The following is a 14,484-nucleotide window of genomic DNA, read 5'->3' on the forward strand; positions in this document are numbered from 1 at the left end:
TGATGAAGAATGGACTGCGGATGGGCGCAGCTCATACCATCGCGGTACTATTAGCTAACGATAAGAAACCTGGATGGAAGGGAATAGGTTTCCGATTGGATACATGAGACGACACTTGAGATCGAGTGCGATGCACTGCTGCCAGCGACACAGTCTTTGGACTGACGGAACACTAGTATTACCGTCTAGAAGATCATGTTACACGGATGGATCAAAGCTAGAGATCAGAGTGGGCCGGGGGGTCTACATTGTGAACCCAGGGACTGAGATCTGTTTTTGACTGTCTGACCATAATACGGTCCTGCAAGCGTATATCTGGGTGATCACGGAATGCGTGAGGTGGTGTGGTGCTAACTCGAGAACTTCAAGTTCGAACATCTTAACGGACAGTAAAATTGCCATAAGGTCAATAACAATCAGGACGGTAAGGTCACGAACAGTCTTGCAGTGTAAGAAGGAGATAACCGTCTTCTCCGAGGATGGCAAAATCCGCAGACGATTTTGCAGTGAAGACCAGAGAACTGCCGTCGATAAAATTGGATAACATGAAGGCTTTCGGGTCGACGCAGTCCGTTTTAAGAGCATGGACAACAAATGGTCGTTAGGACGGCGAAAATCCTATGGTGTGATCCGGAGCGTGAGAGGACGATGCTATTACTGAAAGGAAGTAAGAAGGAGGTCAGTATAGCTTTTGGTGTCATAACGGGACACATGGAACTACGAGCTCACTTATGCAAACTGGGTGCCGCAAGTGATAGTATGTGTGGGGCATGTGGGGAGAAAGATGAGCATTTCTTATGTCAATGCCCCGCTTTCGCGGCTAACAGACACCGGTGTTTAGGTGGGGCCACAATATCCGACTCATGTCACTTAGGGGCGTGATATGAATTTTGTAAGTGGCACGAAATACATAACTTAGATTTTCTTTTCCGAGGTTACATTTAGTATTAAGAGCGCACAACAAGCCGATTACTGGCTTAGATGTATATTTCCATAGTGGCATGGGTCAGATTAATATCTGCACCCTCTTTTCAACCTAACCTAACATATGTGCTCCTATATAAACGTCTAGAACATTTTTTACCGCTTAGATCAACAATTAAAAGTCTGTGGACTTATTTTAAATTTTTTGCGATGTCACACGATAAGCTCTCTCTCTCTCTCTCTCTCTCTCTGTCTGTAATCTCGTTTGGTATTGAACAGTTCAAAAAATTTCATTCCTATTTTATTCGCTAAGCGTGTATCAGCGAGAGTCATTCTGCAGAATCTTATAAATTTTGCAGGGATAACACTAAGACATGGCTCGAAATACCTTCGAAAGCACAGGGCTGACGACGCTTGTGCTTATTATTGTAGCCGTTGAGTGGAGCGGACGCGCTTATATTTCGCTCCTCAAAGAAAAAATATTCGTAACTCGGAATAGGTACTACCTATTACGAAACATTTTAAAGCCTTTTTAGAGTAGGCTAGAAATGCCGAATCGAGAGATGAGGGCAGCGGGATGACGGCCAAAGTAAGTGATGGATTTGCTAAGCTCACAAGCTGAAAGCGATCCGGTGAACGACGACAGCGAAGTATGCACCGGCAGCGTAATCGGGCGAAAGTGCAGGATGCTGGAAGGGATAGAACTAACATTCCAAGCACTTCTACGGAATCTGGAAAAAGAATCAGATCTCCCGAAGAGCATAACACTGCTAAAATGTTGAAGAAAAAAAAGAGCTCCCCGCTTTCAAGTACTCTGGGAAAACCAAGCCAGCGAGCCCGCAATGGAGACTCCAGACAGTGTCCTGCGGAGGTAGACAAAGTCGGAACTGGAACGAACGAAGAGCGCACTGCCCCATTGACGACTGCGACTTTCAAAAGGAGGCCACAACCATCACGGAAGGGGAAGATGGTAGCTGAACCCTCTTACATCAGATTACATCTGGTAGGATTCCACCAGATCATCGGTCCTAATTGGAAGATCTGGTTAACGAGCGGATTTTCGAACATGTGTGGAAATCTGTAGAGGGTCCACCCATACAAATGATGAACTGCGAGTATGGAGGGGACATCTTTTCGTTGCGTTTTGCGTCGGCGAAATGTATTGATACCGTCAAACAGCTCGTCAGAGGTATTCACTCTCCCTGGGCGGCGCAAAGGTCGACCTGGTGAGAAAGATGGACATCCCCCAGCTCATCAAGGGACGGGGCAGTAAATTTGCGACGGAACGCATGTTGGGATACTTGGGCAAGCAAAACCAAGGTTTGGTCGCATAGAAGTGGGTGGTCTTCCACAGGGAGGAGAGGGAGGAAGGAACTATCCTTGTGGTTGGCATTGATCAAGTCTCCGTGACGAGTTTGGCTAAGACTAAAGGCATGGTGCACCATGGGAGCCAGGCTGTCTTTTTCAAGATTGGAAAGACTAGGATAAGCAGAAATCCTCCTTTTGGGTTAGCAGGTCGTGCAGTGGCAGGTGACTCAATACCGCAGAACGAAAAGGGGGCTGACGACGTGACAATCACCGCCTCTTTCAATATTGGAGAGACTAGGATAAGCAAAGATCCTAATACTAAAATATCAAGCAGTGCAGTGGCGAGAGACCAAAACAGTTTAACAAACAGGGACCCGACGACGGACCCATCACCGACTTCAAGATTCGGAAGACTAGGATAGGTAAAGATCCTAATATTGAAACATCAGGGAGAGCAGCGGCAGGAGTCTCAATGCAGCATAACGAATAGGGTGCCGACGATGGTACCATCACCTAAGACAAAGAAGCCCTTTTACTTAAGATTTGGAAGACTAAGATAGACGGAGATCATAGTATTAAAACATCAGGTAGTACAGGGAATGAAAACTCAATACAGTAAAAACTCAACAGGGACCCGATGAAGGAACCCTTACCGACTTTATAAAGAATCGGAAGACTAGGTTAGGCAAAGAACCTATTACGATGTCATCAGCCAGTGCAGTGACAGGAAAGTCAATGCAGTCTAAAGAACAGAGAGCAGACGATGAGATCATTACCTACTCCCAAGATGTCCATCTACTGGAGGACCAATAATTGAGGTAATCCAGATATACCTTCACCGGAGCATGACAGCTACACGCGCTCTGATGGAGAAAATCAGCAAGGGCAAAATTCATATTGCCTTAATTCAGGACTACCCAGAACAAAGTTTCTTGACTGAACCATATCAACTACCAATTATTCTATGCTAATGCTGGTACTGGGCCGAGGACCTGCGGTATTTGTCATAGAAATTTGGATTATATATTTTCTCCAGAGTTGTGAACGCCCGATACAACAGTGGTGAGACAGGGAGACGATGGAGCATACCTGGCATCACTTTATCTGCCTTTCCACTCTCCAACACAGCCACCCACGTCGGAACTGCAATGGCTGATGAGGAAAGAAAAACAGACAGGAAACGAGGTACTTCTTGAATACTTACGACCTAATAACACTTAATATTGGTAACACCGCTACCTTTGTTTATAGGATTAGGGAGGAGGTATTAGATGTGACGATACGTTCGGAAAATCTAATCAATGAGGTTCAGGATTGGAACACACTTTCTCCGACCATAGCTAAATTAAGTTTAGAATAACACGGCCAGCTCCGAATCCGAAAAGTTTCCGGGATAAGCGAAGCGGCAAAACGTGCTTCTTGGAAGCTTTTTTGCGAACATGTCGAAAGCGTTAATGACGCCGCCAAGATAAAAAAGTTTCTCTCAAAAACCCATGTCCAAATTGAAACTTTAATAAACGACACGAAAGTGAGACAACGGGTCTTTTAACAATGTGCTGACCGACACACTGATCCAATCCTTAGACCTGTACCGAGTGGACCCGGTCCATTTGCTAAGGAACAGGTGGATAAATTGTGTGTCCCACGACATAAATATAAGGAATAAAGTGGCATAAGGCACGCCACAGGGTGGCATTTTATCGCCACTCCTATGGGTGGCCTCCATAAATTATCTATTACGGATGCTGACTGAGGAGGGATTTAAGCCCGACTGCTATGCAGACGATATTATAATACTTCTAAGGGGTAAGGATCCGAACCAGCTATGCAGATGCCAGCCCTTCTGGGCTAGACCCAGGGGTCTCAATGTTAACTAAGAGAAGTCTGACTGTTCAATAGGAAGTCGGAGGTGGGCCAATTTAACGCACCACGTTTCCTCAATAAAACGATTTCTCATTTAGGAGCGTACTGAGAAGGCTCACAGATGTTGGGCATTATGTAGACGGGCCTCAATAGTTTGATAGACTGCTATGGAGAAAAAGTGCAACATAAGGACTATATAACAGGTTCAGAGAACATAGAGAACATGATGTCTTGGCATAAGCGGAGCGATGAGGACCACGCCCACTAGGGCACTGGAGACTATTCTACAACCCATTGACATACAGATTAAGTCTGAGGCAGCGGATGGGAAAAGTTATTGAGCATGATAGCAGCTCATACCATCGCGGTGTAATCGAGCCAACAATAGGAACATGGAAGGAAGGGAATAGGTTTCCGATCGGATATCTGCGATGAACCTTGAGGTTGAGTGCGAGGCACTGCTGCCGGCGCACAGACTTGGATTGACAGAACCCTAGTATTGCCATCTGGAAGATCATGTTGCACGGATTAATCAAAGCTAGAGGTCAAAGTGGGCATTGAGAACCCAGCGACTGAGATCTGTATTAGACTGCCTGACCATAATACGGTCCTGCAGGCGGAGATCCGGGCGATCACGGAATGCGTGAGGTGGTGTGTTACTAACGCGAGGACGTCGTGTGGGAACATCATTACGGGCAGTAGAATTACCATAGGGGCAATAACAGTCAGGACGGTAAAGTCACGAACAGTCGTGCAGTGTAAGAAGGAGATAAACATCTTCTCTGAATATGGCAAAATCCGCATCGTTTGGGTGCTGGGCCATAACGGAGTAAGGGCAGACGATTTGGCAGTAAAGGTCAGAGGACTGCCGACAATAAACTTGGTTAACCCGAAGCCTTTCGGGTCGACGCAGTCCGAGTTAAGGGAGAGGGCTATAAATGCGCATGCAACATTGTGGAACAGCGAAACGGTAGGTAGGACGGCGAAAATTCTATGGGGGATCCAGATCGTGAGAAAACGAGGCTATTACTGAGAGGAAGTAAGAAGGAGGTCAGTATAGCGTTTGATATCACAACGGGACACATGGGACTACGAACTAACTTATGTAAAATCGGTGCGGCAAGTGATAAAATTTGTAGGTCAGGAGGGGAAGATGATGAGAGTTTGGAACATTTCATTTGTCATTGGCCGGCTTTAGCGTCTAACTGATACCGCCACTTAGATGAGACATGAACCAACTTATGGGAGTGGCATGGAAACAATTAACGATTTTGTAAGTAGCACGGAATTCTTAACTTCGATTTTCATTTTCGAGGATACTTTTTTGTACTTAGAGCGCACAACAAGGCGATTACTGGCTTAGGTGTATGTCCATATCTTTTCCATCTAACCTAACCTTACAGGGCTGACGAAGGCGGCTATGTTTTCGACGAAAATATGGTAGATATCGGTTTGTCCTTCTTGAGACTTTTCCTGTATTTTGCGCAGTGTAAATATCAGTTGGGTTTGCCAAGTGTTAAGCCGCATTTAGAGGGCCTTGTTTTGAGCAGTTGCTACACATTATAAACCATCATTAGAGCCTATTTCTGTGGTTCCTCATCACCGCCATTATCAGATATCAGCAGTTGGTAAAACTATTCTCTCAATATCCTTTGCACACTACCTATCTGTCACCAGTTTTCTTTCTTGTCTTTGCCAAAGCCGTCAGTGTTTCATTCCGGACTTTATTCTGGCTCCTGAACATCTCGATTAGTTCACACTCACGTCTTGCCATTTTCTTCCTATTTTTGCAGAACTGAACTTCAGCCGCATTCTTGGCTTTAGTAGATTTTTTGCAGTCCTGGTCGTACCATGGGTTCCTTAAGGGAGGCTTTTACTATCCAAGTGCTGTTCTTTCCGTGGAGTAGACAATGGTTTGCCTTGCGCTGCTATTTTATCGATAAAAGTCAAATGCTATTGCAATGCAAAAAACACATTTTTCTGGCACCTAGTCCACAAAACGCTCTGTGCATCAGTAGAACACTGCTAATGAGCGGCTTTCACATTATTTATGTAGACTTTGCTATTATGTTGTGGTTGCTACATCTGAAAAATTTATATGTGTTTACCTAGTTATGTATGGACGGTGACCACCGTGGCGCAGAGGTTAGCATGTCAGTCTATGACGCCGTACGCCGAGTTCGAATATTGGCGAAAACATGCGAAAAAATTTTCTGTGGTGGTTCTGCCCTCCTTATGCTGGAGACGTTTGTGAGGTACCGTACCATTTGAAAAAATGGTATGACACCCCATTCGGACTCGACTATGCAATTAATCTTATCTACGCTCTGCGATAATATATTCATGACAATACCTAAGCATATTTGAACTTCGTCAACGTACATGTGCATCGTACTGTGAGTCATAAAGTGTGGTAATTAATAAATGTAAACCGAAAAAAAAGAAAAGGGCCAAATGTGAACCCTTGAGCAACTCTTCTAAAACTAGGTAAACCATCAGACACACGAGTTTTCGTATAAAAACAAGAAAAATCCTTCTGATTTCCCTTAAGTGGTCAAGAAGAACAAGAAAATTTATGTAGTCGACCATTATCAAGCTCCGTTCTTAAATCCTCGCAAACGTCAGTTATTGCACTCAAAAGGCTATGCTCAAGACGAAAGTCTGATTGATTTGGCGAAAAAAGAAATTTGGTCATCAAGACTACGGACATCTGTTTCTGCAACAATTTCTTAAAAAAATTGGAAAGAAAGTGTAAAATGAAAATTTGCCGGTACTCAGAGTTGACTTTAGGAATGACCAATACTTTCGAATATCTCTAAAGTTTAGGGCAAGAGCTAAAACTCAGTATATTATTAAATACAAGATTCTTAAAAATCTTGGATCTATGCTGCCTAATCGATGGCGTTAAATTATACCTTTGAAAAAGCATATAGAATTCGAAGCCGCATGCCACTTCCATATGCGGTATCTTCTGGAATAATACGCCCATCCGAAAACGGGTTTACAGCAAACCTTGACATCTTGCCCTGTCTCAACAAAGAAGTCACTTTCCTTCTGCCTGCTCTAAACTCATATCTGAGCATTGTAGTCCTAAACTGCTCCCACTTGAAGTAAATAAAATGTTTGGATTTCAAATATACATAACTTTTTTGGTAGGCTTAGAAATTTTTCAATCTGATTAGAAATTCAGCTACATATATAACGATTTAAAATTTCGTAAAGAAATTTCACTGCAAGACGAGCTTGGTCCCTCCTAAATATATTGTAAGTGTTTCCAATTCTGACATTGCTGGTAATGTTTTTTTCTCTTTCTAGACGAACTTAATGATCGACAATTTTGATGCAATTGCAAATTTTGCCCATGAACATTCTACAAAGGAACAGGGGCAAACTCCGATTCAAGTTTAAGCTCAATGATAAGGGGCCTCCTTTTTATAGCAGAGTCCGAACGGCATGCAACAGTGCGACACCTCTTTGGAGAGAAGTTTTACATGGCATACATAATACCTCACAAATGTTGCCAGCATTAGGATGGGAAAATCACCGCTGAAATTTTTTCTGATGGTCTCGCCAGGATTCGAACCCAGGCGTTCAGCGTCATAGGCGGACATGCTAATCTGTGCGCTACGGTGGCCTCCAATTACTGATTATATATTTCGCAATTTCTGCATAATTTGGGCTTTATCATTCATAGCATTTTTCGTTTCCTTTTTCCAAATTTAGTATAAGCATGATTAACTAATATTGCTTTTCTTAACAAGCCTTTTAGCACCAAAGTAACGGCATAGTAATGCATAGTTCATAGCCACAGGTGTTCCTTATCAATGATGCATTTCCTATGTCCCCAACATTGAAGGGAACATTAACCCCTAGCATTTCTACTTACATCCTCCCACATACATACCAAACACAATGTGTTAACTTTTGATGGTGTTGCACTTGGCGCCACTTGGGTCTCATATGTTTACTTTCTTAGCGAGACGGGGTTATGGGACAAATACTGGAAAACCTCGTGATAGTAGAAATACACTATCCTTACACTGATAAAAAAAAAGTTGGCCAAAAATTAAAAAAATTGTCTTATTCGTAGGATTTTAACCATAAAAACGAGACAAAGAACCCAAACTTTAAAATTTAATTTCGTATTTACTAACGGACATGACCATCCGTTTCAAATTTTGATGGCTGATTGATTCTTATTTTACTTCATAGAAGACTGTCCACCTTAACTTATATTTAGCAACTTAACTTGAAAAAGTTAAACATTTTAAGACTCTTCTATTTGTAAGGCTATTTGGAGTCTTTAACTACGGTATCATTAAAATTGGGACAACAATTTTTTCAGTGTATGCATGCACATCAAGAGTGCGTATTAAAGCTTTAACATTTTCATCACAACATTACTTGTTCTCCGGATTCCTTGTCAAGTTAGTGCATCGCTAAATGGCGAATGGGAACACAACAATGGAGTACATGCGAATCTTGATGGCAGAGTAAGTGGGAACTCGACCAGTAGCAAAATGATTATTCTTAAGAAAAGTCAATCCTTTGGCGGTTTTCCCTATTCGTTATGATTGTAACCTTATAACCTTATTCCTTAAACGATGCCACAATAAAGGAACTTGCAAGCCAAGAGTAAGTAAATTAAAGAAAAGCTGCAGAGCGCTAGCCATGAAACGAAAACCTCATCTTTTAAACTTAGACATGAAAGCAGAACAAATGCATTGAACTGTGACAATGACTGCGAAACCCCTACGGTTTTTGATTGTTGCGCTTTCACACCGACTTCGCCATCAACAACAGAATAGGAAGCCCTTGTTTCTGTTACTGCCACTCGTGTATTTGTTACCGTTCTCCTTCTGGTCCTTGTTAATGCGTTGTTAAGTAATAGCGGCGGTATTGTTTAATAAAAACAAGGACATCACATCACAATCAATCGCCAGACGGAAAGTATAACATTTTAACGCAAAGAAGGAAGGCAGAACGCAAAGATGGAACGCTACACTCTTAAAACAATGGAAACATGCCATCGCACTAAATGGCATTGCTTGTTAAGAGGCACACTTAAATGAAACATCATAACATGTTTTGAGTTAAACGAATGGCAAGCAAGTCCGAAAATTGCAGTTCTGTACGAAAACCCTAAATCTCTTTGTTTCGGGATACTGTTGCATTTTTAATATTTGCGGAAAGCAATTCGACGTGGCAAGAAAACGCACTATAAAACCACTGTATTCAAAGTCTCCCATTCGTTATAAATCCACTTTGAGTCGAACAAAACTGAATGCTTAAAAATATTCATACAATACAACGCGATAAACCGAAATTTTTGATGATCCATAACATTACACTTTCCAATCTGCAAACACAACGGTGATCAGGCTCCCGAACACGATCATGTATGACTTCTCGATCGTAAACACATAGACGCATCAAATGGAGTTTAAAGACATCCTGTGGTTTTCAATATACAAGCCCTACTTGGCATCTTTAGAATCTGTATTCGACTGTCTCACATGACAGAAAACAAGACTGTGACTGGGAAGTTAAAACCACTCAACGCCTACTGCGTTAACACTTTGTATACAATTCAGCGCTTTTAAAAGCCCAAAAGAAAACAGGAAATCTATAAGAGTTTACTGATTTGTTTTTATTACTTCCATGTTCATTTAAATCGTTACATCTTCGATCGTTCGTTGAAGCTCGTACCAAAAGCACAAAGCCATACAGGAGTGCAACTATGTACGCTGAGGATGTGACTGCTTACTTACGCTTGTGCACCGAAAATGTGATAGTTTCAGCACTACAATTTATTGCATTCAATTAATCCTTGCATTAGGTTAGGTTTAAGAGCCAGTCTGAAATCGGACTCACTTAGACGTTTTCGTCCATTGTGATGCCACAGGAACAGAAGAACGAAGATGCCTTCTAGTTCCAACCGTTGAACTATCCAGATCGCCTTAAAAAGCCTAATAACTTACGAATGTTCACATTGGCTAAATTAGACAGCTTCTCAAAGAAATGAAAACCTAAAGTGGAACTCCTTCTAAGTGTTCTATAGTTTCTTCTTCCTCGATGTGCTCACAGCTTCTACAAAAGTCGTTGCTGGCAACCTTCAGTCTGTCAGCATGTTTTCCGATTAGACAGTGACCTGTCATGACGGACACAATGACTGAGACGTCTGTTCTAGCCAATGACCTCTTCTAGTCTAGATTAGACCACATATATTTGGAATGCTCATAGCTCCCTCTTTGTTACCATCTATCATTCCTGGTTCTTCGGGCCTGGTCCTGAAAACTTAGCTTACATGTCGCTAGAGGCATACCCATTATCCGTGGAATGTGTAGGGTAGTTCCTAGTCTCGCAAGCTCATCCGTTTAACAATTCTCTGGGATATCTCTGTGGCCAGCCACCCAGAACAGGTGAATTTTGAACTGATCAGCCATCTCGTTGAAAGAACTGCGACTGTCGAGGGCGGTTGACATTATATCTTAGCCACTCCAACACTGCAGTGGTCGGGTAACCTTTTCGATATGACCAGTTCCAAATCTTTAGAGTACACCCCAAAGCCCTCCTGGTCGTTTAGTTGGGAACCATCCGTATAGAAGTCTATGTAACTTTTGTTACCAGGGATATCATAGTTCCAATCGGTTCTATCAGGAATAGTGGTACAGTAATTTTTATCAAAAAGCGGCTCAGGTAGGGTCTAATCCACACTGGCTGCAAAATCGGATATTGTGTAAAGGATAAAACAGTGTCCATAGCCGCCACATGACCAATGATCATTATAGGTCTGACAACTTCAGTATATACCCAATGCATGACACGCGGTCTAAACCCCCAACAATGGATCTCTTGCAGGTGTATAGGGCAAAAGTTGCCTTTCTTGCCCTTTCCAAAATGTTGGATTTGAAGTTCAATTTCCTGTTCAGCAAAATACCCAGGTATTTTTCGCTTTCTGTAAATGGAAAATTCTCTCCGCCCAATGAGACAGGTTCCACTGTAGGCAACTTGTATCTCCTGCTGAAAGGAACTACTTCTGTCTTGCACGGATTTATACATAGTCCACTTTCGATAGCCCACTTTGCTGTTGCACGCAGAGCTTCCTGGAGTATATCTCTTAAAGTGCTGGGAAACTTTCTCCAAACCGCAATTGCCGCGACATCAACATACGCGACCACATTTACACCTTTTTCTTCCACAAACAAAAATATATTTTTAATGGCTATATGCCAAAGTAGAGGAAACAGTACACCTCCTTTAGGTGTTCCTCTGCTGATCCATCTTTTTAGATCCACAGAACCCAAGCCTGCTGTAATGCATCTTTTAGAAAGTAAGTTATTAATAAACTTTCTTACGGTAGAGTTGAGGCCTAGAAACTCCAACTCCTTTAAGATTAACGTCGGTTTTACATTATTGAAGCTCCTTCAATGTCAAGAAATGCTACCATTGTATATTCCTTGACAGCGAGAGACCCTCTATATAGCCGACTAGATCATGAAGAGCTATTTCAGTGAATTTGCCTTTACGATATGCATGCTGCTGTCGCGACAGACGATCTCCAAGGATCTTTGCCCTAAGATTGTCTATCAACCCCTCAAGAGTCTTCAGCATAAAGGATGACAGACTAACGGGTCGAAAATCTTTCGCCTTCGTGTGGTAGGGTTTTCCTGCTTTCGGAATGAAAATGAACTTCGTGTCCCTCCATCCCACCGGTATATATGATATTCTGGTACAAGCAAAATAAATCTCCCTAAGTCAGGGAACCAGTCTATTAGACACAGCTTGTAATTCAACCGGTGATACATCATCACGGCCTGGCGACTTAAAGGAGTCGAAACTTCTTATCGCCCAAAGGATTTTCGGCTCAGACACAGTTTCCATAATAGTCTCCGACGATTGCATACCAGTGACAAACTCTTCTTGCGCCACGTTGTCCGTTGGAAAACTTCCCGCGAAATGTGTATCAACGAGTAGTTCTAATGTTTCCTCACTAGACATTGTCCATACATTCTCTGACATCTGAATATAACACACCGTAATAGGTTTTGAGGACAGAAACTTCCTTAGCCTAGAAGCCTCAGATGTATCCTCCACGAAGGTGCAGAATTCTACCCAGGATTTGTTCTGAGCCTTTCTCAGCTCGCCCTTACATTTTCTTAGCTCAGCCTTTTCCCAATCGTGTGGTGCTCTTGTGGCTTTTGCTCTGGGTTCCACCATGGCGGTCGCTGTTTACCCCTTGGCTCGGGACTGACACAAGCGAGTCATTCAGAGCCTTCGTGATCCGCTTGACCACTATGTCTATATCCTCCGTAGTTTCCACTTCCTTTTCCGATCTAGAAGGAATAGACGTCCAGAATTTGTGCTGAAATTTATCCCAATCTGCTTTTCTTCTGTTTAGCCGAGGGACCACTACTGGAGTATTTTCTCCAAGACTGAAACTAATATAACGATATTCAGGGATGCTGTGGTCATCCAATACACCCTAGTCGAATATTCTTCCATTTATATCTTCCGATACAAAAGTAATATCTAGTACCTCCTGCCTGTACCTGGTAATAAATGTCGGTTTATCCCCTTTATTCCAAATGACCAGATTGCAACTTATATTCGATAAGCAGCTCACCCCTTTCGTTGACATCCGAACTTCCTATATCTGGTGATGGGCTTTAGCATCACTTCCTACAATGAGGCTCTTCTTCCCTACAGATGCGGCTTCAACCAGCGACTTAAGGTCTGAAGGCGGCATCCATCTGTCATATATAGAGAAGCCAGCCATTAATGAGACTTGTTTATTTCAAGGCTGGCTACTACTAAATCTTCAATGCTTAGCGACGGAAGAAGAAATACATTTAGACTACTCTTTGCTAGAATACAGGCTCTGTGTCTCCTGTTCCCCGAACCCTTGAGAAGTTCAAATCCCGGAATTCTTAGTCCACCGACCATTCCTCAACACACCCATGGTTCCTGTATAAGAACCATGTCAAATCCCCCTGCTATCAGGAGGACCTTTAGTGCCGCCGAAGCCGCCTTACAATGGTGGAGATTTATCTGTAGAAATCGGATCATAGTCAGGCTTCAGAACTTCCACCACTGTTGTGTTATCCTCGTCTTCTGACTCCACCAGGATTTCATCCTCACAAGATTCGTTAGAACTTGTCATGAGGAGCTTCCATACGCATCCTGGGGCAGGTTAGAAAGCTGTGGAACCACTCTTTCTCAGGACACTGGGCACTTGCGGTGTGGACGATTTCTCCTTAGATGCGTCCTTGCGTTAGGAATAGCACATTCTTCCCCAACACAATTACTAAAAACTCTTTTTTTTATAAAGTTAGACATTAGTCATGCATGCGGCATTATTTAAAGCAAACGTCACCTAGTTTATGGTAAAGCCTTAAGTAACTTCTCTTGTGGCAAAAAATAGTTATTTCGAGGAAACATTGAAAACTTTTTAATGGCAAAAGTGTTTCTTAAGCTGCAAAAAAAGTGTTTGCTTTCCAGATTAATAATTGTTCTAGCATTGCAGAATTATTATTTTAAAGATTTTTCAATTTGTAAATTAATCGTCTAGCACTGGTGCTTTGGAAAAATATTGATTTGACGTTTCCAAGAGAACCAATGCAAAGAGAAATCAGATAATATTTTTAAACTGCAATATCGAGTTCTTAAACCATTCCAACGTCAACTGAAAGGGTTATTCCGGATTTTTAAGTGCATCCAACACAATCTGCTCTTCGAGTAACTAAACTTTTGTTTTACTTATTTCAGATAACCCGCCCACACTGCTGTAAAATGAATCATGATTTGATGTGTAAATTAAACATGCACGACACTCAAGTGATGGATTTGATGGGTTCCCATGATTTTGTGCAATTGCAGCAACAGCAAAATGTTCAACAGCAACAACAAATGCTCACTTATCAAATGACGGAAACACAGACACAAACAACTCCCCCAAATGTACCATCACATTCCGATAATCCTGATAACACCAGATCGTCAAGGCCAATAAGACGAGCTAGTCGCAGGACACCACAGGTATTTACATATGCTATGCACATACGTAAGACTATTGAACGCCAACGGCGTAGCTGGACATTTTTCCTAAGGGGTGCTACAGCCCAACCGAAAACTAAAACTAAAAAAAATTACTTCTACAAACATTGTTCGGGCTGCGAAAGACACATTTGTGGTCCGTTTTTTAAATTTATTTCCTTGTTTGATAGTGCTTGCAAACCCTTTTCAAAGAATACCTCATGCATGAGGATATCTCTTATAGCAGGCCTCGTAATTTTTACTTTTTACATTTTAACTATATTTAGCGAAAATTAAAAAAAAATGCAAAGGTTTTGTAAAACTCAATAAGCGTTGAAGAATTTTTCTAGTTTT

General features: G+C 42.2%; 1 protein-coding gene across 2 annotated transcripts in view; it reads left to right on the forward strand.

Moving 5' to 3' along the window:
* The window catches only part of LOC106085289 (protein dimmed), a 64,078-nt gene that overhangs the window by 20,149 nt on the left and 29,445 nt on the right, over positions 1-14,484 (forward strand). For both annotated transcript variants that reach the window (XM_059364629.1, XM_059364628.1), the window contains exon 2: positions 13,864-14,133. In XM_059364629.1, coding sequence (XP_059220612.1) covers positions 13,888-14,133 — 246 coding nt within the window. In that variant the 5' untranslated portion in view covers positions 13,864-13,887. The remainder of the gene's footprint in view (positions 1-13,863; positions 14,134-14,484) is intronic.

This window comes from Stomoxys calcitrans, chromosome 3 (assembly GCF_963082655.1).
Source record: "Stomoxys calcitrans chromosome 3, idStoCalc2.1, whole genome shotgun sequence".
NCBI classification, from domain to species: domain Eukaryota; kingdom Metazoa; phylum Arthropoda; class Insecta; order Diptera; family Muscidae; genus Stomoxys; species Stomoxys calcitrans.